We start from the raw sequence: 25,906 nt of genomic DNA, 5'->3' as shown, positions 1-25,906 counted from the left end.
AAACTGATCCGATATTACAGAATCCATAGCTAATAATTCCCATTGTGTGTATAGTGTGTGAGTATAGCTTTCAGTTATTGCTGTCGGTCAGTGTGTGTTATTAGGGGTATCAGCTGAATAAGTCTGTATGGGTTTAGCTTTTTCTTATTTAATAATAATCAGTTATGGTATCTATAGCTCGCTCTGATAGGTCATGTACCTCCATTCATTCAGCAGGAGAGATTCCATTTTGGAACGTTGTGATGATATTTAGGTGTTTGTTTTGTTTTGTGAGAGATCACTTGCTGTGATTGAAATTGTTATTATTGCTGTAAGGAGTTTATTCAGTAAAAGTGAAGGGTCTGGAGTTTAAAAGGTCTCCAGCTATTTATTGTCTAAAACTATGAATAGCAATAATTCCCTATGAATCCCTGAGTTTGTGCGATTTGGAATAGATGTGATCGATCACTCAGCAATATAATGGCTTTCTTTGACTACTGAACATTCAGTTTAACCCTTTCCAGGAGTGACCCATCAATCAGCACAATGCTGATCTGACACTGAAAGGGTATAAATACCGCTTTATAGAAGCTGGGAATGGTTCTTATAGTATAGGAAAGCAGAGCCATTAAATGACATACAATACTGTATACACACCTTTCATCTGTGACTGCTGTCTGCTACAGAGATCCAATCTATTCTCCACATCTAGAACCTTGGGCAGATCCTTATTGCAATCTACATTCTCCTTATAACCAAATCAATGATTTCACAGCGTTTCTCATTTTTCTTGCAAAAAGTACATTTTGGTTAATTGTATAAACCAGAGATTCAGAATCCTGGCACTGCAGATGTTTGTGAACTCCATTTCCCATGATGCTCAGCCTATCTGCAGTGTTTAGGATTGCCAGCAGTATTCGTATATGCTGTGATTTTAATCTGCTAATAAACACATGAATTGCACCCATTTTATTCTATTCAATACTTACTAAGGCTTTCAGCCGGCTGTGAGGCTGTGTAACTTTGTTTGCCCCAGAGGGATCTATTATCTTAAGTGCTGGTGCCAAAGTAAATAGCATATTATTTTTGTTTATAAATACTGCTGTATTTGCTATTAGTAGCAAGAATGATCTCAGGCCAATAAATGCTTTTTTATATTTTTTTATTTATTTTAATCTGTGGAATCTCCTCTTCACTAACAACATCTATAAAACTCCAGCTCATGAAATGAAGAAAAAAAAACTGTAGCAAAAAAATGATATATTGCACTGAAACCTCATAAAATGTACCCCTAGTGATACCAGTTTCCTCAGTGGTCTATTTACTAAACAGTAAGCGGCATTGAGTTGATAATTTGCTCTTAAAATAAAACTCATTATAGCTGAAATGAAAAATATAAAAGCTCAGATTGGTGAATACACCAACAGCTCAAGAATGCAAAATTGGGGTAAAATGTGTATAATAAATCAAAGCCAATAAAATCACATCCACTCCTGCTGCTAAGCTGGGCCCTTGTTTCATTAACCTCAGCAAAAATATTACACAATCTCCCCAAATGCTCTGTAGTAGAATTATCCCAATTAAAGGCAGATAGACAGGATTGATATTCAGTATTTAAATATCAGTAATATATATATATATATATATATATATATATATATAAATATCAGTAACAAAAAAAACAAATACTTTTTTTGTTGTAAATATAGTTTGTTACACCTTTTCCCTTTGTTAATAATCATTTTTTTTAGCTGGCATTGTACTTGCTACATGTGGTTCTATAGTTCCACACTCTCCTTATGACTTTATATTATTATTATTATTATTATTATAATATTATTTTTAAAAAATCCAATATGAGAACATTTTTTAATTTTGCAGGCCACTACTCTTGCTAAAACCGTGTTTGTATATAGTAATATAATTTGTACCATCAGGTTTGTACAGTCCTTTTTACTTGGCATAGGTAATGCAGGCCAAATGCATTATTCAGATATTATAAAATGATAGCTAGGTACATAATATTAGAGGAGCCTGCCAGAGAAAATCTAAAGCCAGACTTGCAAGTACAGGTGATTCAAATAAATTAGCCTTAAATCTGTTTATTGGCTATGTTGGCCCAATTTATTTTTAAAACACTCAGGTTTTAATTTACTATAATTCATGGCTTAGTGGATAAACTTATTAATGAAATGAATGCTGCTTTAAAATACTTTTCAACCATGGTTATTTTGCAAAAAAAAGAAATTCACAGTATTTTCTACTTGTAGACAAATTGCACATTTTCCAACTGCAACTGTGCCGTTTCAATACAACCACTGCCATTCTATACCAATCAGTTTATTTAAGCTGTGCCCACAGTTTAACCCATGTGGAAACCACTGGAAGAATCTGTATTTATGTAATTAGCTAATTTTGTGCTCAAAAGCACTGGATACGGATTGTGTTATAACACAATTTCATTTCTGTTTATTTTTACAATGGCTACGCATTCTGTACCTGTTTGGTTAATACAGTTAATTTATACCTGTATTTAAATCATTCATGAACTGATTTTTCCAAGTGATACTATATAGCATTCTATAAAAATCATCAGATAAAAAAATGGGTAAATTTAGAATTAAAAAAATAAAGAAATAAACTTCAGATATTATCTTACAAAAAACTTTTTTATTTTATTTAATTGTTCTTTATTCAAAGTTAGAGTACAGACATACATATACCTTGCATTTATAATTTACAACCTCCGATAGCAACATTGTTTAACAACTTTGTTGATTATATTCTTTGAGGGCCCAAAATGAAATATTTTTAGTGTTATTTTACTAGGTACATAATGGCTTGTATATATTGCAATATCAGTTAGATTTAGTTTAGCGTTTATCATGTGCCTAACATTAAGGCTATCATTTTGTATTTTTAAAATACATAATTCCAGATATTAGTAGACCATGCTTTATGCAGATTTCTTCATTCCCAATTTTCTATTGCTGTGACTGTGTATTTTAAGTCATTGCTTATTAGAGGGTTTAAATGCAAAATTAGAATTTGGCTTGTAAAATTATTCTAGCGTTAAAAGTAAAATAAAATATGAAAACTATTACATTGTCAGATTGGAGAATTTCTCCAGTTAAAGGTCTAATACGGTCTTGTTTAGCATGGTGATTAAAAAAAACATCTCGTTTTAATTTACTACATTGGGAATTGTAGACAACGGAAAAATTGGCCAAACTGATCAAATTATTTACCCGATTCAGCCTAAAGTATGTAATTCCTTTTGTTTTTTTCTCCACAATTCTGCTTTCGTAAATAATGTGAAACATGATAAGATCACTAAAAATGTTACAGTGAAACTGCAATGAATTTGCCCAAAATAATAGCTTTTAGGCCGTAATTGCTAAGAAAGGGTTTTCCAATTTTGCCAGGTTGGAGATTTATGTTTTCTAAACACTGAAAAAACTAAGGCTATTCACTTTACAGTGAGTTTTGTGGGCCAATAACTGTTATTTTGCCCAAATTGTCAAAATATCACAAATTTATTTTGAAACATTATTGTACTGTGCTTTTAGATAATAAGGTAAAATGAGCTGAAATTATGTTGGTAAACTGATTGAAGCTGGATTTGGTAGGAAGTGGAATGTTGAAGTGTAAAACCTACGGTGCTTTTTTGGGAGGTGTGGGGGACTGCTTGACAAGAGAGCCTGGTATATGATGTACTTTGTTTACAGTATACTCAATCAGAATTTCAACCAATCATTTGCAAAAAAATTGGTAAAAAAAAGTACAATTCAAGTGTTTTTCTTATAGATGTTTTTGTTCGGATTAGGGAGGTTAAGTCCATCCAAATGCATATTTAAGGCTCAATATTATGTCTATTCCTTAAACCATGAGTTGTAGGATGAATGACCAATAACTTTCAACATCTAGTAATATATTCGCAAACTATGAGAAGTAGGAGTTTATTGACCTATATTGTGTAAGTCTGGTTTCTGAATAAGCTCAACCGAGCGTTTAACTTCCCCATTTCTCTAGTTTATACTGTATTTTTAGAAGACCAAATAAATGACTTAATATTTACATAAATACAATAACACATTGGGATCAATTCACCAAAATGGATTGTAAAAACCTAGGCTAAAATATCCAATTACTAAGATTTGTAATTCCCATGACAAATCTCCTCCACTAGACTGAATTGAAGTCCATTTTGGTCAATTTAGAAGAATAACGAAAAGGAATGTTTCTGATCGATCGTTTTTAATAACCGCCCCAGATCCCTTTTGCCGTACATAATCAGAAAACCATAAACAATCAAATGTAATAAAATAAACACAGGCACTGATTTCTAATAGTCAATCCACTGATTTCTTTTTACCTTGTAGCACTTCACTTGCTGTGAATATCATTGATCATACGCACTCCTCGTCAGATTTGTCATGTAAAAGCAAAATATTAAATACTGCGACACATTAACTGAATGAAAAGGCCAACCATACAATTTGTAATTAGTAAAAGGATTCCATCATTCAGAGTAGATTAATGAAAGAAAAGGGCAGATATTATTGTAGTTCATTATGTATTTTATTAACCGACGTAAGTGGCATGGAACAGCCAAAAATAATGAGTATTTATTTTCAAGATTAAGAGGGTTGTTAATTAAATCACAATTCTACAACTCAAATAGGTACAATTTTTTTCCGTGATTTAAAATAAGAGTGGAAACATTCTACATCTCACAATTTGGCTATTTTTGCCTCAGTTTTGCTAGTTACATTTAATTTGAAAACATTAGGGATTTAGTGGATAGGCTTGTTAAAGTGAAAATGCAGTAGCCAAATGCATGTTAAGCATTTTTGGAAGACTAAGACTTCATTTATAAATAACTAATTTAACCCTTTATGGACATTATTGCTGGCTCCCGCCAGTCTAGTGTTTTATACGGTTATTTACAGTCAAATATATATAAAAATTGATTTAATTGTTTGAACATTAAATGCAATATCTAATATATTGGAGGAAAAAACTAAAAACCTTCTAAAATACTTTCAATTGGCGCCTTAAACCTGTGACTGACATGTACCATGTGTCAAACATGTCTTAGGAAGAATAAGGGGCAGGATGGATAGTTAGAACATTTGTAATCGCTAACAATGCATGCAATAGAGTTGATTAATAACATATAAACTGCTGACCCTAAATTGCTCAAGACAAAAATGAGTAATAGATAATTAAATCGATTTTGGGCATTTCTGGTTTTCATATAAAGGTATATAATCAAGTTCATGCATTTCTATATGAAACATGTAGCCACTAATTTGGCTGTTCCATACATTTTTATGCTGTGTTTTAAGGCACTGCTTTGCAGACATGTGCAATGTGTAGATTTGGTCAATGTACAGAGAGACGAACTAGGTAGCAGTCTAAAGAACCAGGCTGAGCAGGGTACTTTTGGATCCAAACGTTTTCTAGTGACCAGAACCATTGGCCCTAGCTATATAGTGTACGTCACGTGTTACAGTTTTATTATTACAACATTGTGTACTGGGACAATGTTTACTGACTACATTATGTCCATGCTACAAGTACAAGTAAAATGAATAAATAAAAACAAAACATCAAACTAAAGTTTCACATAAAAGAAGAATAGTCAGGATACAAAAATCTATGGTTTAAGTACTGATAGAGCCAATTGTCAATTAAGTGAAAACATAAGTTATCTAAAAAATAAATAAAAAGCTTTGTCAACCAATTAGTGAATCAGCTTAGAAATCATAAACAAGGATGATTTTAATAATAATAATCAACGTATCGGAAATGGATAAACTACAACTTGCGTTCTAATTAAAGAAACCGTCAAATGACTATACAGATAACAATCAACAAAATTAGTAAGAATTCTGGGAAATAATTACTTTAAACAGGGGTTCATCAAATAGGCCTCTACATGCAGATTGGCAAGTTCTAGTAATTGTTTTGCACAGCTTACAATCACATATGGCAGTACCACAAGTGGGTGGCACTACCATAAAAGCAGTTTATTAGACACATAGTCTAAAGACCGTGTCCCAATTATATATACCAGTTCTCCTCTAACCGGTCATATTGCAATAATATATTAAAACAAACCTGTGAATATAGGTATGGCATTTCTTAAACCTAAATACATCACTAATCTGAACCTCCCTTAACACTACAGATAGAGAAAAGGCAATGTGTCTCCGAAAAGGAAGAAGAGAAAGGCTATTTTATTGATACATAGGACAAATTAAATAATAAGTGACATAATACTCTAACCATAACTGGATGAAAGTTAGAGCTTCTAAGAACACTGTTACAAGAAAGTACCGTATATACTCGAGTATAAGCCGACCCGAATATAAGCTGGGAAAACTTATTGACTCGAGTATAAGACTAGGGTGGGAAATGCAGCAGCTACTGGTAAATTTCTAAATAAAATTAGATCCTAAAAAAATTATATATATTAAATATTTATTTACAGTGTGTGTATATAATGAATGCAGTGTGTGTGTGTATGAATGCAGTGTGTGTGTGTATGAGTGCAGTGTGTGTGTGTGTATGAGTGCAGTGTAAGTGTGTATGAGTGCAGTGTGTGTGTGTGTGTGTGTGTTGCAGAGCCTTGGTGGGGGGTGTGCAATTTTATTATAATTTTTTTTACATTTATTTTAATAATTTTTTATTATTATTTTTTATTTTATTTAATTTATAATTTATTTTATTTTATTTTATTATTATTTAATTTTTTTTCGTCCCCCACTCCCTGCTTGATACATGGCAGGGAGGGGAGCTCTCACTCCCTGGTGGTCCAGTGGATGGGCTGTGTAGGAGGGGGGCTTCAGAGCGTTTACTTACCTCTCCTGCAGCTCCTGTCAGCTCTCTTCTCCTCCGCGCCGGTCCGTGCAGCTCCCTGTGTAAGTCTCGCGAGAGCCGCACTTTGACCCCGCGGCTCTCGCGAGACTTACACTGGGAGCTGACAGAGGTGCTGAACGGACCGGCGCAGAGGAGGAGGGAGCTGCAGGAGAGGTAAGTAAACGCTCGGCAGCCCCCACAGCCCCCAGTCTGTATTATGGCAATGTAAGTTGCCATAATACAGACAATTGACTCGAGTATAAGCCGAGTTGGGGTTTTTCAGCACAAAAAATTTGCTGGAAAAACTCGGCTTATACTCTAGTATATACGGTAATCTTATCAGAACACTCCAGACACACAAAGCACTTCTGGTCTGTGTGTTTGGAGTCTGTCTTACTTTCAATAGAAGTTTACACTTTTATAATTGGTGGAAAAGACAGCCTGTCACTCAGATACCCAGGGAGGTTTTTTTGTTTCTGTTTCAGTTAGTGCTACAGAGCTAACGGAAGCAGCAGGCCCACTAAGGTACAGTGCGACTGCCTTCCCTCCTTCTCAATGAACCATACTATATCACTGAGAAGCCCTGGAAGGCCACACTCGCTTGCATGCACACGGCTCCAGGACCAACGCTTCTCAGTGTATTACTTTCATTCTATGCCAGGGAGAGCAGGCCTCAAACTTTGCATATACCGGCAAAGAAAACATGCAGAACAAAATACATACATGTTTTCCTTGGGAGTATTTTTTGCTAAATTGTTTAATACATTCAGTGGAGTGTTCCTTTTAAGATGTAACATTTTGGAAGACCCAGATGTTGGCACCTTATTTTAAACTCTTCAAAAAAAGAGTAATGATGCAGATTACGTTATAAAACCTTTTCTGAGATCTTCAATACATGCCGTGATAAAAACAATTATTGACCAACACAGCCTCACAGAATCGCTTAATGGGAACTCAAAAACAAGAGGCCCTTGTTAAATTAAGTAGTAGTAGCGTGTTGATCCAGGCTAAATAGTTTGTATTTTTTGATGCAGGATTGGAATTGTTTTTTTTGTTTGTTTGTTTCTGTATTTGGGAGTATGTGAACATGGGAAGGACAACATTTATATTTTTTTTCTTTCTAACAAATTTACATTAGTGTGACCATTTGATTGCTGCTTGTGGGCTGCAGTTTTATTGTTGTCTGCAGTACAGATCTAAGTAACGGGGTTCTAATACAATAAGCTTTCCATCTGGGCTTACATACATCACTTGCTTTAAGAGACGGTAAATCTTAAAAAACTCAAGCTACCCGTATCTACAATCCAGCAGGAGCTAAATTATAAATAATGAGGCTTCAAACATCTACGTAATCTTTAACCCACATGCATTGTGCAGGAAGACTTAAAATAATAATAATAAAAAAAAAAACGTAAACAGCATTAAATGGGGAAAGTAAAACATACTTTTTACTCCTCTTTTAGGTTTTCATTCCACACTGCCGATTTCTCACAAACAATTAGGGGGATCTGACAATAACTGGATCTTTCAGAAGTTGGATGCATGTCTAGGCTAGCTGACTAAAGAATGACATTTTACACAGTTTTTCTCTAACAGTTGTTAATACCCCCAGCTTTCCTTTCAATAAATGGGGCTACGACATCTAAATTGTAATTAAAATAATATTACCCAAAATGAAGTAAATCTCTGAAATTAAACAGAAAACAACATAGGGTAATAACGTTATGAATAAGACACTTGTAAAATTCTGTGTTAGTCTCACTCACATAAGTGGAGCCACTTCTAAAGCTGGCTCGGACTGCACGCCTTGAGTAAATCACTGCTTGGACTTTAGCTGGGTTCTTACCAAAACTGGATGTGATGTACCACCAGGAACGCAGGTTCAGGGGGTTACACAATTCTTTATTACTCCAATAATAAATAAAAATCACAAAGGATTGTAAATAAATAGAATTATAGGAAAGTCCCATAAAATAGTCCAAAATAAATTTATTTTTATTTTTATATTTTAATAAAATTATTTTGGACTATTTTATGGGACTTTCCGATAATTCTATGTATTTACAATCCTTCCAAAGTAGATAAAATGAGTACAGTTAAATTGGGTAATAGTAACATCCCCTGGACAAAGTTGGAAACCAGAGAATATCTGAATGTACCTTTCCTGGTTAAATACTTTGTTATTATTATTGTAATCCAAATCCTAAAAAAAGGGCATTGTAATCATTCTTCTTATTATTTTTAATACAAAATGACATTAATTACAGCCTCCACCACCCCTGAGTATATTTAATGTCTTACTCTAGCTGTACATGGTAGCCATATTTTAGCACAGCTTATCTGACCAGAAGCCGTGCTAGTGTGCATTCACTAATACTCACATCATCCGCAAGCAATGCTCATCTCAAACAGGCACACAAGGGCAGTTTAAGGCCTTCAAATTGTGCATGATCTGAGCAGAGAAGTAGGGCTTCCCATGAAGGAGGGTTCAGAATGGCTGCCCCCACAGAGCAATGCTAAACTAGGAGGTGCCTTAAAAATAAATTCTAAATCTTGATTTTGTATTATTGATTACAAATAATACCCAATATATATTACATGTAATCATTTATTTTAAGTAATAATAACAACACATTGAAATGTTTCCTTTTAAACCTATAAACATGCACATACCGGTATATTTCTTCTGCACTGCAACCTCACTTGAGCAGAACCCTCTGTATCGCTTGTGTATATTGACCTCATTTTGCCTGCCAATTACTTGCTATATACTCCACTGTTTGAGTAATGCTCTGTGGAATATTTTGGTGCAATATAAATATTACTCATTGTGCATTCATTCTCTATACATTTTCTAGATATATCATACTTATAAAGTGGGCTATTTTACACAAATGTACAGTAGTTTCCTATTCTAATTACTGAAGTAGGCAAAAAACAAAGGGGCAAAAGCAGGTTGCATTAAAGGGACTCTCCAGTGCCAGGAAAACAATCCGTTTTCCTGGCACTGCAGGTCCCCTCTCCCTCCCACCCCCCATCGCAAGTTGCTGAAGGGGTTAAAACCCCTTCAGTGACTTACCTGAGACCAGCGCCGATGTCCCTCAGCGCTGGTTCAGGGTCCGCCCACGCTCCTCAGGAGGGGGAGACCTATTGCGCATGCGTGGCCGGCGACAGGCGAGACCTAAAGCACATGCGCTGCAATGCCGCACACGCGCATTAGAGCTCCCCATAGAGCTCCCCATGGGGATTTCAGCGATGCTTTAAACCCTGAAGTGCCCTCTAGTGGCTGTCTAGTAGACAGCCACTAGAGGAGGAGTTAACCCTTCAAGGTAAATATTGCAGTTTATGAAAACTTAAGGGTTAAGGGTAGTGAAAGTTGGCACCCAGACCACTCCAATGGGCAGAAGTGGTCTAGGTGCATGGAGTGTCCCTTTAAAGGGACACTCCATGCACCTAGACCCTTTAAAGGGACACTATAGCGTTGGGAATACAAATGTGTATTCATTACATAACAGTGCCCTAGCTGCTGTTAAGATGACTGGGACCCCTCTGCCAGTGTTAAAACCGTGAGTTTTACTTATGTTTCCTCCATGTTTGGCTGAGATCATTGAGATCAAGACACCACACTGCGTCAATCATCTGCTGTCTGAGATCATATGATTGCGTTTTACTCCACTATTTCAGCAGAAGCGCCTCAAGTGGCTGTCTGTATGGGGATGGTGCGGCATGGCACCAAGACCACTTAATTGTGATGAAGTGGTCTGGGTTCCTCTAAAAGTCCTTTAACTTTTCTTTAATGAACAATATCATGATAAAAGCAAATAGTTTTTATGTTATTGGTGCTGGTTAGAAGAACTATCTGTAGCAGGTTTGTTGTTCTGTACCATGTCATACTAATTTTTGTTATGGATGTGCAAAAATGCAGACTGCGATCTATATTCCGCAGAAATGTCAGTCTACAACTACCTGTAAACAGAGACCAGACATTGCATGACATAATTATAGTGCTGGGGATTTTTGTGCTGTGTACGAATATTAACCACAATGGACAGGAATTCATTACCTGTGCTGTGTGATTGATGATGTACTGATTTTATCTTAAAATTCTTTCATAGACAGCAATATAAGATTTGAAGATACAAAAACCAGTGATGAGGTATGCATATAGACATCAACGGGTGTTGATGAAAAAGATATTTTGAACCTATACTGAATATTTATAAATTTCAGTCAAATAGGACGGCTTTATGTTCCAATTATTGGGATATTCGTATTCTGACCTAATGGATACTTTACCAAGGAATGAGGCCTTGTAATCTATCGCAAAGGTTCTCCTTTCCACATTCATGCCTGCTAATCTTACCTGCCCACCTTCTGAGACACAGGTGGGCAGGAAAGAGAGGAGGCTGAACATAGTGATGCACCCCATTTCTACCCCTAAAGAGGGTGCCCCGGCACTCAGTGTATGGTCCGAGTGCCCTGTCTCTTCCTGCAAGTTTAAATATGCCCGGCAGATTTATCAATGCGAGGCAGGTCCCAGGGACCAATTTGTGCTGTGACAGTTGCCATTATACATAAATAATGCAAATAGCTCTTCCTAGAGGGGAAATTGTATAGTATCTACAAATTCACTGCTCGTATTCAACAATATGGAATGGAGTCATTCTATTTGCATTATATATTTGAGGCCAATAAAGCCAAATATTTCATATTATATAATATAATAAGGCTTAACGATTTGGGCCTACAATCTGCAATTCACCTGCAAATATTTCACAGTTTCCAGTCTCGGGAGTGCATATAGGTCGATACTAACGTGGCAGCATCACTATTAGTAAGTGGCACTTGTGCCCAAAATATACCAAACACAGAAACATTTTACTACTGCAGATTCTTATATAAAGCTATAGACTGCATTCCAAACTTTATTATAATGTACTGTTTCCATGTTTTGTTACAACTTTCCAATATTATCTCTGCTAATGGAATCCAACAGTACATTTTCATGTTCTTTCTATAGCAATGAATCGGGATACAAAAATAAAATAATTTTTGAAAATGTAACTCTCATTCCTATGCCATCCATAGCTTTATACTCTTAATATACAGATTTACATTTTGGGGCTTTTTAACATATTTCAGTCATTTCTCACTGCGAGGAGCTTCGGCATCTCCTCTTATTCTAACAATGTTTCTTCAAACATAGAATCGTTACTTTTAATATATATATATATATATATATATATATATATATATATATACATATATATATATATGTGATACGCACCAGACTCTCTTTCACGCCGAGACTCAGCCCTTCGCACACCCAGGTCGGAGGCACAGGCGACTGCAATCCGAAGACCCAGCAGGCCGGAAAGCACGCCGCCACCAGCAGCCTGCTGACGCTGAACCCGTGGACATCAAGCAAACTCCGGTGGACATTAAGCTTGTTATATTATATGCACAGCCCCACATGTGACCAGCATTACCTCTCACTTAGTTATGTCTACTATAACTACTAAGCTGGTCTACACCCTGTTTTAGATTGAGAAGCACTTACTCACACACAGACAACCTGACCTTAAGCAAGTATTACTAACCTTTGATGTTTGTAGATATGCATGAGCAGGGCCAGTGCAAGGATTTTTGGGTACATAGGCGAAGATGCATTTTTCCGCCACCCCGCCCGCCCGCTATGTGCCTCCTAACCAGCCCCTCCCTCTTCCCCATCCCTTAGTTTTCCTCTCCCCTCCCCCCTCTATTCCCTGTCCCTTGGTGTTTCTCTCCCCTCTCCTCTGTCCCTTGGTGCACCCCCCCCACCCTCTTAGCGGTTACACTCCCCTTCCTGGTGTGCCTCATACCTGTCTTGTAGCCTTGCGGAGCAGATCCTCTACAGGAGCTTCAGTTTTCTGTACCTGGCTGGACTGACAGGAAGTGCTCTCTCAGTGAGCACTTCCTGTCAGTCTGGCCGGGTACAGAAAACAGAAGCTCCTGTACTGCGTTTCGCTCCGCCACGCTACACTCAGTGGTGTATACACATTAACAGCCACACACACTCAATGAAAAACACACAGACGTCACTGACAGACACAGACTCACTGATCTGACACACACTCATTCACAAACATACTCTCACTGATTTGACAGACACTCACAAACACACACTGATAGACACACTCACACTGACAAAACACACCCATACACTGACAGACACACAGATTCATACAATCATTCACAGACACACACACACTCACTCACAAATGCATAAACACACACAGACACACACTCACAGACAAACACATACACACACACTCACAGACAAACACTCACACATACACACACACACTCACAGACAAACACTCACACATACACACACACACTCACAGACAAACACTCACACATACACACACACACTCACAGACAAACACTCACACATACACACACACACTCACAGACAAACACATACACAGACACACACTCACAGACAAACACATACACAGACACACACTCACAGACAAACACATACACACACACTCACAGACACACACACTCACAGGCAAAATCATACATACACACACTCACATACACATACACTCACAGACAAACACAGACACAGACACACACTCACAAACACATACACTCACAGACAAACACATACACAGACACACACTCACAAACACATACACAGACACTCACAGACACACACAAACACATACACAAACACACACAGACAAACACAGACACACACACAAACACATACACACACAGACACACACACAAACACATACACACACAGACACAGACACAGACAAACACACACTCACACATACACTTTCAGACACACACAAATTATTAATAATATCCACCCAGCCTCCCTACCTGGAGAGCTGGCGTGGATCTGTCCCTGGGGTCCAGTGGGGCTTCAGTGCGGCGGGCGGCAGCGTTCTAATGAGAGGCGGCGAGGGAGCTCTAACCTGTCTGCTCTGCTCCCTCGCGGGCTGTCTACTGATGCCGGGAGCTGGATTATGACGTCATATTCCGGCTCCCGCAGAATCAGCAGACAGCGCGCGAGGGAGCAGAGCAGACAGGTTAGAGCTCCCTCGCCGCTTCTCATTAGAACGCTGCCGCCCGACGGGGATACAAGAGGTGACCTGGCAGGAGGGAGCGCTTCCCTCCTGCTGGTCACTGAAATATTGCGCCCCCAGAGCCGGTGCACCCTAAGTCGGCCGCCTGTGCCGCCTTATGGACGCGCCGGTGCTGTGCATGAGATTAGAATGTACCGTTAAGTACCTCCGGTAGTACCCAATTGACGGCTCCCCTAACTACCAAACCCACTTAAACAGGTTACTGCACAGCAATCCATATAAGATGACTGCATTCCACGTGAGTTTAGCATGATTAAGCCCACATTTACTTACTAAAGGAGAAATAATACAGCAAGCCTGCCAACCCCAATGTGACCCTCCACATTAGACATGCTGACCCAGTATACACTCAGTCTAATACTTTAACACCGGTACCTGTTTAAACTCAACAGCCCCAAGTCCACACCGACATAAGTACATGTCTTAGACTAGTCAAAGAACAAATATAATCGGCAGGTATCATTCTTGTAATGCTTTTCCTTTCTCATATAACCTGTGCAAAGTTACTTGTGCCAAGCTTGTTATTGTTATAACTCTATAAAAATGTGCAACGCATCATGCCACTGTATTACTTGAATACATCTATGAACACGCAGTTGTGGCATATGTCGATGCTATGTAACAACATGCACAACAAAAAAAAAAGAAAAAAAAAAAGAGCTTCATGACCTTGCAGGAACCTCTTGTATGTAATTAAAGTTCAACTTACAGAGCAGGAGATACAAATGTTTAAAGTAAGTTAACATCTGATTGAATATTAAACAATGTTGTCTTCTAGCAGGCTGTGCCAGTCACAGCCAGTTGACTGACACAGCCTGCATGAAAACAAGAGGGCTGCATAAACAGAAACAAAAGTGATTTAACTCCTAAATGGCAGATAATTGAACAGTGGAACTTCAGAGGCATGATCTATACACAGGGACAGGGGCCATTGTTAGTGGCCTCAGACCTTTAGATGAGCTGCTGCAAGTGACTCTTTAAAGGAACACTATAGGGTCAGTAAACATATGTATTCCGGACCCTATAGTGTTAAATCCACCATTAAGCCCCTCTGCCCCCTCTTGCCTCCCTAAATATAGTGAAATCTTACTGTATTTAAGTCTGCAGCTGCTGGCTCTGCTTCTGTCTGCTTCTGACCTGCTTGCTGTTTGCTGACATCATCAGAAGTTGTGGTCTGAGTCAATCACAATGCTTTCCCATAGGATTGTCTGAGACTGTCAAGGAGGCAGATCAGGGGCAGAGCCAGCATCAGTCACACACAACCCTAGCCAATCAGCATCTCCTCCGAGATTAATTTAATCAATGCATCTAAATACGGAAAGTTCAGTGTCTGCATGCAGAGGGAGGAGACACTAAATGGCAGTGCTGCTCACTGTAGGTTATTTTTGACAGTTGCAGGAGAGGAGTCATGGGGGGGTGGAGTGGGGAGGGGAATGAAAACCCGCTAACAGTTTAAATGATCTGCTATCCTGAAGAAGTGAGTTTTCAAAGATTTTTTTTTGCAGGAGTAGAGACTGAGGGGAAAGTCTAACGGAGAAGGGAAGGGAGTTCCACAGAAAAGGTGCAGCCCTGGAGATTCCTGTTATTGGTCATTATAGGGTTACAGCAAATGCCATGACCGCTGCTGCTTTTAAAAGTGGTCATGGTTTTAGAATTTGTATGTGTAGCGTTTCTGCTTAAAACGCTATGCATAAAGAGAAATATGGACTTTTGTGCCAGGGGTTATTTATACACCTGGCACACAGAACTTTGCGTAATGTTAATTCTGTGCAAAAATGACATCTGTTTTCAGTGTGCTGGTGCCAGATGTTATCAGCTTCTACCTGTGCAGGCAGTGCTGGGAATGTGCCTGCAAGAGGAGGCCTGGATCTCCCCTCTATCATTTCAGCTCTCCCATCCACCCTATAGTCCTTAATGTGCATGTCTTGATCCTTCACTACTTCTAATATTCTCCCTCCCCAGCTCACGCATGCACTCTGAGCCAGTGAGCATTATCCAATCAAAGACTTCTCTATGAGAAGTATTTGGTTGGACCACAGCAAGGGACGGAGTGATGTCAGACAGGAAGAAGAGACCAACGAGGGGAGCTTTGCCCGTCCATGAATTTCAGTTATCGTATTTATTATTTTCCTGGAATTTTTTTATTTTATTTTTTAATTAAGGGTGGAAGTAATAACTATAAATAATAATAAAAAGGGTTGGATTAACCCATTAATGTGTTGTGTGCAACTATGTATGCGTTTGTGTAGATATATTATTAGACATCATTTTTCATTGCAATGTACAGAACTGAAGAAATTCCCGTGTTTTCCGAGAGTTAATTTGGCTGCTAGTAATCTGTCTGGAGATCTCTACCATATTCTTATTTTATTTTAAGCATGTTAATCAGTGCCAGTTGGAAAAACAAAGAGATGGTGATCTACAAGTCGTATTTCATACAAGGTGACCGGGATTTAGTCTACAAACTCGTTAATGGCAAACAGTAGAAAAAGTCAGACTCATGCTGGGTTTGCTTTATACTGGTTTAAGAAGTAAGAATTAGTGGTACAGCTAGAGTGAATGCCATTCTGCTAGGATGGTCCAGATATTTGGGTATTTCCCAAAGAAGTGTAATATTCAGCAATTAATTCTGGGATGTCAGAATTAGCCTGGTGTGTGCGTGTATGTATACATTATTATATGTTTACATACACTTTTTCTATCCTTTTAACAGTGTTCTAGTCTGCCTGTAACTGTATATCACACGCAAAGAACCAATTACTGAGTAGTTCAACTGAAATAAGAGGAAACATAGTGGCTCAGATGAGAGCCTTTATCAAGGTTTTGCATTATTTTGATAGGTGTAGCTGGTTACTCTGGATTATGTGGCAGTGTGTCATTCCTAACTAGAGTCATTCCTTGTGGTATGAAGTTTTAAAGAGACACTACAGTCACCAAAACAACTTTACCTCAATAAAGCAGTTTTGGTATATTGATTATGCCCCAGCAGTCTCACTGTTCAATTCTCTGCCATTTAGGAGTTAAATCACTTTGTTTATGCGGCCCTAGCCACAACTGCATGAAACTTACACAGCCTTCCTAAACACTTCCTGTAAAGAGTCATCTAATGTTTACACTTAATTGCAAATTCTGTTTAATTCAGAATTTATCTCCTGCTCTGTTAATAGACAGAACCTTCAGAAGCCTTCTGTATGTAATTAAAATTCAATTTACAGAGCAGGACATAAAAACTTTTTAAAGTAGGTTACATCATCTGATTGAAAATGAAACCAGTTTTTTTTTTATGCAGGCAGTGTCAATCACAGCGAGGGGAGGTGTGGTTTGGGGTGCGTAAACAGAAACAAAAATGATTTAACTCCTAAATGTGAGCGAATTGAGCAGTGAGACTGCAGGGACATGATCAATACAGCAAACCAGCCTTATTAAGTTAAAGTTGTTTTGGGGACTATAGTGTCATTTTACCTGTAGCCCAGATATCCTAGATTCAATCATCGTTCTTCACTGGACTACACAACCCTTATAGGTATGTACACGGGCTGTGTAAGGCTCACCTGGTCTGCCTCTCCTCCATTTAGTCCCTTGACTGCAAGTTTGTGCCAGTTTAGATTTGTTTATTCTCTATGGGAAGATTAAAATCATAACAATCTACTGTATTTTTGTATAGACCAGCATATCACTACACAAAATGTATGTTGTTTTTTTGAATTAATTTTTTTTAAAAGTTTGCATTTTTTTTAAAGTAAGTTCTGCTCACGAATAACAGGACAAAAAGTATTGTAGATAACACCAACAACAACAACAACAAAAATCATACTTTTCAATTTATATGAAAACTGAACTACCAAGTTTTGCGATGTTCTTGAGACAAGTTAAGCTGCTGCGGACTGTAGTGCAGGCTAAGGTGACAAATGGAATAATATTGGCTTTATCTGACATCTAATAAGACTCGAATACAGGTTTTATCCTCTGTCACTCAAACATGGCATTATACTAGCATTGAGGGCTTGCTAGCTTTGCTACAGATTATAAACAAAAAAAACCCCAACATTTTAGAAAAAACATCTTGGCATATGTTCTCGATTCAATTCTCTTGTGAAATTCTTATCTGTTCAGTGTTGGTTTGTGCATTGATTTATAGGACAGGATGCCTTTAATGTCATTAATAAGGCATGTAGACTTTTTTCTCCAAACTAATTTACAAGCTTCAAACCACAGGCATTTTTTGTCTGGGCTGGTCGAGGGAATAACAATCTGATTTTGTAAGGGAGCAGTTTACCCTGCCTTGTAATAGATATATTTACTAATGTTCTATATCAAATCCTAACAGGCTTAAATTCTTACATGACAATGAAACCCTAGCAAAAAAGCACTTGAATTGGGAAAGTAGTAAGGTGTGATAAGTCGGAAGATTTTCAATCTAAGAGTCATTAGCAATTAATGGTGCTTGGCAAATACTCTTCCATTAGACTTGAGCTATGTAATACAGTCAGTAGTTTATTGTTCACCTGAAAACAAAACTTCTTGATCGACCCTTTGGAAGACCATACATAGATATATTTGTTGGTTGACTGATCTGACTCTATAATAAATGCATAATTAATCTCTTCAGTACCAAAATTATGTTCTCACATTTTTACTGAGAAATCCGAGTAAAGAGTAGTCCCTTGTAATAACTTCAAATCAATAGTCCAAATTCATCACGGTGTAATGCAATAACAGTGAGATTTTATTAGGATCAGTAGAATATGATTTTTTTTCTTCTCACCCGAATAAATCTCACCTTTTATTGCATTACACATTTTTACGTTCAGTTACTTTAGAAAACGAGATTTAGACCATAAAGTCTCATTCACTTTTTTTTATACTCCAGGGACGATTACAAACCTGTAGAGGAACACATTTATCTGACAGGAATCAAATTCCACTTATTTAATGTATACAAATAATATTGTAAAGCGCTACAGAATCTGTTGGCGCTATATAAATGCCAATAATAATAATAACAGTAATAATAATAAAATGTGCTGAAAATTTTAACTTCCCCTCCTTCCAAACAATAAAGGAGGTTTTCATAAGTCATAACATTCTTACAGTTTGGGAGGGGGAGGTGAATGAGCACTCCCATTTCACAGTCAGCATTGCATGCACATTTCAGGGATTAATACAGAACTATATGAATTTAACAGTATTTAATATGTGGGCATTACTCAAATGCAGACATTCTTTTTACATTTTGTTACTATTTTCAGTAAGTAGTAATGCTAGTAATGGCATACAATAATTGTTTATGGCCGGAGAGAAGAGACTCTGGTTTGGGAAGTACCAGCAGCCATATCTATACCAGACAAGCGCTAGGAATCTCACCGTATTTATCTATTTGTAATGCTAGTAATGCCATCAGCGTATTTCCAAATACCTGTAAACAGACTATTTGACCATTTTTATCATGTGACAAACTGTATTTTTGCATTTCAAATGCTGCATAAAATATATTATTAAGAGATTCAGTATACAGTCTAAAGCTTTTCAGCTTATATAAAAGTAAAAAAAAAAAAAAATGAAATGCAAAAAGAATTACATAATGTGACACCCTCATCCTATTACTGGAGTAAAAAGCAAGCCTTCTGTATTAGTGTGGTATCTGGGACAGATGAGCAGTGTGGATGGGCACCAGGTATAGGAATAGGACCATTGAAAAAAAAAAATTTTTTTTTTGTTTGTTTGTTTGTTTGTTTTTTTTACTACTCTTCACATGCTCTTGCTTTAGTATGCAAACTTAAGAGGGACATAGGGGAAAAACAAAACTGGTGTGGACTGTCTGACAATTAAATTAATTAAGGTAAAGCTAACTTTGTGCACTATGTAAATGCTCTTACTGCTTCACTCTCTCTAACACTGTGGCATGTTTACTTTCTTCTACGCTCATTACATACACCTTTATCTGTCCCAGACTGTATAACAGGAGCGTCTGCCTGCTAGTAACAAGGTAAGGAGAGGAGTGTACCAGCAAGTGCAGAGTGCAAGTGCAGAAAGTGTAGAGCTAGCACATCATTAGAAGCATTTATTCCAAGCTCAGGGTGGTGTCTGTATAGTATGCCCTTGATTGGTCATCCTGCATGAATGGCAGGCAAGCTAACCATCTAATTCTTTGTAAAGACACGCCCCCTTTTCGGCATGTTTGTCCCTTAGGGCGGTTCTGGTTACGTGATTCACATCAGTGGCCCACCCTTTTACCCCGCGTACAGAAATCCTGTATCACCAGACACTGCTGTTAGGGGTATGGATTTACTTGAAAGATGAAAGTGAGAGATTAGGCATAGGTTATGTGTTTTCTGATAGCTATATCCTGTGAGTTTCCCTCCAGCACCACCTCCGCCAGATACATGACGCTTGGGAGGTATAACTGGTTTAGTATATTCGGTTGATAAGACTCTGTAATTAGGTCCATCATAATTGTCAGCACCAGGCCCAATGGGCTCTTAATCTGGTCCTGCATTTAAGGTGTCTTTATGAGGTACATTTTAACCCCTTAAGGACACAACTTCTGGAATAAAAGGGAATCATGACGGAATAGTTCAGTCATGTGTCCTTAAGGAGTTAATAATAATAATAAAAATAAAATAAAAAAAACCTAGAGAAATTCAGGTTTACTTGCTAAGGAATGAATTTAATCGGGACCAGTGGGATTTAGTTAAAATAACCGAGATGTGCTCATTAGGTTGAAATAATCAAATTTCAACCTGATTGCAAATTCATTCAGTACCATTCAGTGTCTGCTATAAAATATGTAATTCTTGAGCACAAATCCCATATAAAATATAAGAATATTTGCCTTGTACCTTTTGTAAAAGGCAAACCCACAAAACTAATTCACCTGCTTTTTATAGGTGAGCCCACATACATTCACTTTTAATATATTAAAAGAAAGATAATACTAATGAAATTCCTAATTTTTATAAAAATAAAATCATATTCCTATTTTTCTACCCTAAACTTTCATGTTTTAATTGTTGGTGTATATTATCTCTCTCTATGGAATGAACATTTTCTTCCTCAATAATCAAAATGATACAACTGACCATTTTTTTTGCAGTGTACTAACTTGTATTAGATTTGGCCAAAATCTGCCTGCAAATTTGGTTCAACTGAATTTGCAGACAAAAAGTTACTAATTCTGATTATATTATTAAAAAAGAAAAGCGTTCGGTTGTATATGTCTATCATTATGCTCTGGATTTCAGTGTTTTTGTTGCATTGAGACAAGCTAATATCCAGACTGCATTTATGTTAATCCAGAGTCTGTTATTTAAAATATGGACATGGATAAATCTTCTGTTCATATATTGGTGTCCAAATGCTCCGATAATATTTTTTCATAATGTGGACTGGAGCATTTGGTCTTTAGTGAATAAAACTGATATGTTTTATATAGGTTGCAGTATTTGCATACTTCCATAAGTAAATTTATAAAGCCTTTTGGAGTGTACATATTTATACAGGTTAGAGAAATAATATAGTTTGATATTAACATTCACCCCTCATAAGCCAGTGGGCATAACATATTACCCCATACAGGTGCAGTTCTGTATGACATTATGAGGCTGAACTACCTTGTGGTGGATTGGGGGTCTTATTTTTTTCGATTGTTTTACAAGGAAGAATATTTTGAGATTTCGCTAATTTTCACATATATTCTGGAGCTTACAAACAATGCAATAAAGTTAGAGGTTTGTGGATGTGGCACATACAAAACAAATCTTGTTGTATAAATTGCCTAGGCCCTAGGAAACACTATGATTATAAAAGCCAAATTAATATATTTTGTTATTCTTTATTTTCTTGATAAAATACACATATGACAGTAATAAATGGAAAACAACAACAACAATTAAATAAACACAAGAACTAAACTAGCTCGCTTCTAGATTTGAATTTCTATGGTAGAACATTGTCTGAAAAGGACGGAATAGTTGGCTTGTTCTCTATAGATATCATGTCAAGAAAAACCTTTCCTCGTTGCTCAAATAAAATAAGAGAGACTTTAATCTTACCTACAAACAGCTCCCTTTATCTTCCTGAAATAGGAGAACTCTTCAGTTGTCTTGTTTTCAAATGTACTTCAGCTGCCACTGAATGAAGATCCTGATGCTCACTTAATGTCCTCCCCTGTATCTCGAACCATCTAAATTGATGTCTAAATAAACACAATGAAATGATCTCTGAGCTCAAGTTTAAAGGATCTTTTGTGGGAAATCTTAAGGTCACAGCGACTTTGCCAACACTTCTATTGTTTGTGGATTTCACAGGATGGCGATTTCGGCCTATACTCAGTAGGGTGTGAATCTGCTTCTTCAAACAGATAAGAACTTAACACTCACATGAAAGACAGCAAAACTTTTAGCCATTATCCCGCTACTTGACTAAGCACCTTCTTCTAACATAGACTTTCAGGATTATTTGTCCTAACAGGAATTGAAGAGATTTGAAGATTTTAGGCAACAATAGTACAACTGTGTAAATTCGCTAACTAAATGTTTCCAAACTTGCTATTTTTCCTAAATATTTCAAATTTCGGAAAACTGACAAAAGAGTTGCAGTTTAAAGGGGCACTCTCTACGTACTATGACCCCTACAGCTGGAAGTATCAACACACACTTTCGGGTTTTTTTTGGTTAAATTGTTTGGGAGCAGTTTCAAGAAATGCAGGTGTCTCATGGACACCCAAGAAAGTTCCTCCCTCACCCAAGTTAATAATGCAGAACTTACGTTTCCACATTGCCAATCTGAACTAACCTAACACACCTTCAGCACTGTCAGACAATCCTCTATATCCAGGTTACAAAGAATGCATATTGGTAATTTACTTTCTTATATCACAATACATTTTGGTATGTGAGAAGATACGTGTACCAACCATCCAATGGAGAATGGACATCTGTCCAAATTACGGTTCTCCTTGGCCACTTATACCACACTAACTATTGTTCATCTACAGCACTTAACGTATAGCATTTATGATTGTATAGATGGGCCTCCTGGCTTTAAGATGTAATATTATCTTTCTTCTTTTTAGGCAGCTAGCGGTTTACCAACCGTTGGTAGTTTTGTGGCAGCATCAGGCATGACTCCATACCCCACTCCGGCACCCGTCTCACCTTACATGACATACGGCACAGCAGCACCCACAGGATATGTGACAGGACATGGATGGCAACACACTGCGGGTACGCCACTATCGCCTCATAACTGCGACCTCACTGCATCACTGGCATTCAAAGGCATGCAGACCGCACGAGAAGGTAACTATCAACTGACAGCCAAGAAAAGAACAGCATTGTGCAGTGCCAAAGAAATGACACAGGTGACAAGGTAAAGATTTTATCGGAATGTAATAAATGGTTCAGGACACCTGAATTCCATATTGTGATTCTTTACCTTGATAAAGACCTAGACAAGATGGAACCCTTGTTCCCAGTAAAGATTTATCCATGGTGCAACCAGAAGGGAAGGGGCAATGGGTGACAGACCCCAGGTCAGATGTCAAACTACTAGAAAATGGTTTGACTATTTACATTGGGAGTGGCACTAAACCACATCAGCATGCTGTAATGGTTACGGTGCTCTGAGTTTTCATTTAACCAGGGAGAACACACAAATGTATTGTATGTTCTAAAACCTGTCATTCTAGCCAGTGCAACTGTGTTTTCTGTGTTAATGGCCAAGTTTCAAGAGCAATGTTAAAAAATAATGCTTGCTTAATGGATTCCCATTTCATGATATAACATGACTCTCTGTCTTCTCTTTGCATTAACAGCAGAAGATACGAAAGCGGCCATCCAAACACGCAAGTCTCCGCAGTCTTATCACACAGCCCCAAGGCACGGGACAGTTGCTCATATGCAAAGCGCATAAAAATAAGTGACGCAACCAGCACAAATCCGCTGCAATATTTCTCCTGAAAGATTCAGAAGTGCATCATTCATCGTGTTTTACAAACGACTAGAGGCTTGCCACAGACCAAAAATGGATTACAACAGATAAACTGTCCTCCGCAAAGATACGTCCAGGTATCTCCTTCACACAAATTAAAGGTCAACATGGCGGGTACTTTTGGATAGCACCTCTGTGAAAGAACTCTTTGTAACATGATGGAACCACATTGCCGTATGTTTAAACATTGCTAGCCATGCAAGTGAAATCAAAACTCTTTTCATTTTATGCCCAGAATCGATAGAGACGATGCGGTTTGGACATGTAAAAAGCAGGAAAACTCTCAAACAATGAAAAACGTATGTCATTAAAACCTAATCTAAATGTGAAGAGGAAATGAAGGGACATTGGACATATACCTCATGCTGTGTAAAGCTGTGTATTTTTTTTTTAACAGCTCAAAATGGGGTCACTGGGTTTTAAACCCAAATTATGCATTGGACATCAAGGCCACTCAAAGCAGCCAAACCAGATGTGATCTGAAGGACTTAACAATATACTTCTCTATTACCCCCTTCTTACTGTTACATAGCAGGTCTGCACAGATCGTGACCAGGGTAAATATGGGAAATGACATATCCAACGCAAAAGGAAATGTGAAAAAAATGTTTTGTTTGTAATGTCCTTTATATTTGTTTAACTTTTAAGTATTGTGTCCCAATTTGACTATAATAAATGGGGTGGGTTAATAATTGTAGAATATTGTAGAGGTCCATGGTTTTGAGTGTAGATTATTGCTAAAAAATAAAAAAAAACTTAAGACTGAAATTGAGCAGTCTTTTAAAAATTAAGTTCAGCTAAAAGTTCCTTGTTGTTTTTTTTTTTTTTTTTTATAGTTATTTTAATTTTTCTTTTATTTTTAATTCCGTGGAAGTTTAATATTTTGCTCATTAGACGGCCAAGCAATGCACTTGTCTTACAGATCAGTTGGACCTGGTGTGGTTTGTAAATTTCAGATAACTTCATTGTTTAATCAATGATGGACTAATCCATTGTTTATCGACAGATGGTTAATTTGAAGCACTTAAACGGCATGAAACTGTAATTGCAGTACTATACAAATCTGGTCCAAATAGGGAATATTGGAAAGTTCTGTAGAATGATAACACATCCACTAAGTCTTTAAATTCTGTTACTTTCATAATACAGGCAATACATGTCTAAACATGAAGGGAATCTGTCATTTTCTGGTAGGCTGTAGGTAGGTTTAAACATGCAGTGAAAAGCCTATCTAAGTTGAAGTTTATGCTGGTTCCCCTTGTGATGTATGTGTCCCTTACTCTGGAGTTCTAATAAAGTGGAAGGACCTATCCCTGTATGATACCTGTCTCTTATTTGTAACAGAATAAAGCACAGTCAAATTTTTTTCAGGATTGCCTAGTTGTAAGTGTATGCGTCATGCAAACATGATAACAGACAAAATTATATTATATTTTCGTCTTGGCAAAAGAAAATTAAAAGAATTAAAAATAAATACAAAAATTATATTATATTTTTAATTTGTAGAGAAAGGTCCTCCCCTCTATCATTTTTTTTCTTTACTACTGTGCAAGTTACCATTTTTGAATGCGTTTTAAATATATAGTTTGTTCAAAATATAGGGGGAAAAAAAAACCTACAAACCAAATACAAGACAAAAAGTGACTGACATCCTAAAGCAAGGGTAGGCAACCTTCGGCACTCCTGATATTGTGAACTACATATTCCATAATGATCTCAGAGTCATAATGATGGCAAAGCATCAGACAAGAAGTAGTCTACATCTAGAGTGCCTGAGGTTGTCTACTCCTGTCCTAAAGGAGCACTCGAAGCAGTGCACTGTAGTTGTTATGGTGCCTCTTCATTGTAAGTAAATAGACCATATCAGAACAGTTTGACTAATTAAATTTAGGACTATTCAGTTTGACTTCTTACCTGCGGCCTGC

The 25,906-nt window shown here is 37.3% G+C and overlaps 1 protein-coding gene across 3 annotated transcripts in view; it reads left to right on the top strand.

The window, feature by feature from the left end:
- The window catches only part of PAX9 (paired box 9), a 33,051-nt gene extending 7,760 nt beyond the window's left edge, over positions 1–25,291 (top strand). The window contains exons 4-5 of one of the 3 annotated variants that reach the window (XM_063439410.1): positions 23,065–23,290; positions 23,806–25,291. In XM_063439410.1, coding sequence (XP_063295480.1) covers positions 23,065–23,290; positions 23,806–23,903 — 324 coding nt within the window. In that variant the 3' untranslated portion in view covers positions 23,904–25,291. Of the gene's footprint in view, positions 1–23,064; positions 23,361–23,805 lie in introns of all 3 variants that reach the window. The other 2 variants (XM_063439409.1, XM_063439408.1) reach the window with 2 other exon arrangements.
- Positions 25,292–25,906: the final 615 nt, after the last annotated feature.

Source organism: Pelobates fuscus, chromosome 13 (genome assembly GCF_036172605.1).
Source record: "Pelobates fuscus isolate aPelFus1 chromosome 13, aPelFus1.pri, whole genome shotgun sequence".
Classification (NCBI taxonomy): Eukaryota; Metazoa; Chordata; class Amphibia; order Anura; family Pelobatidae; genus Pelobates; species Pelobates fuscus.
Note: the sequence above shows the minus strand (reverse complement) of the source record. Positions and strands in the feature narration are given on the sequence as shown.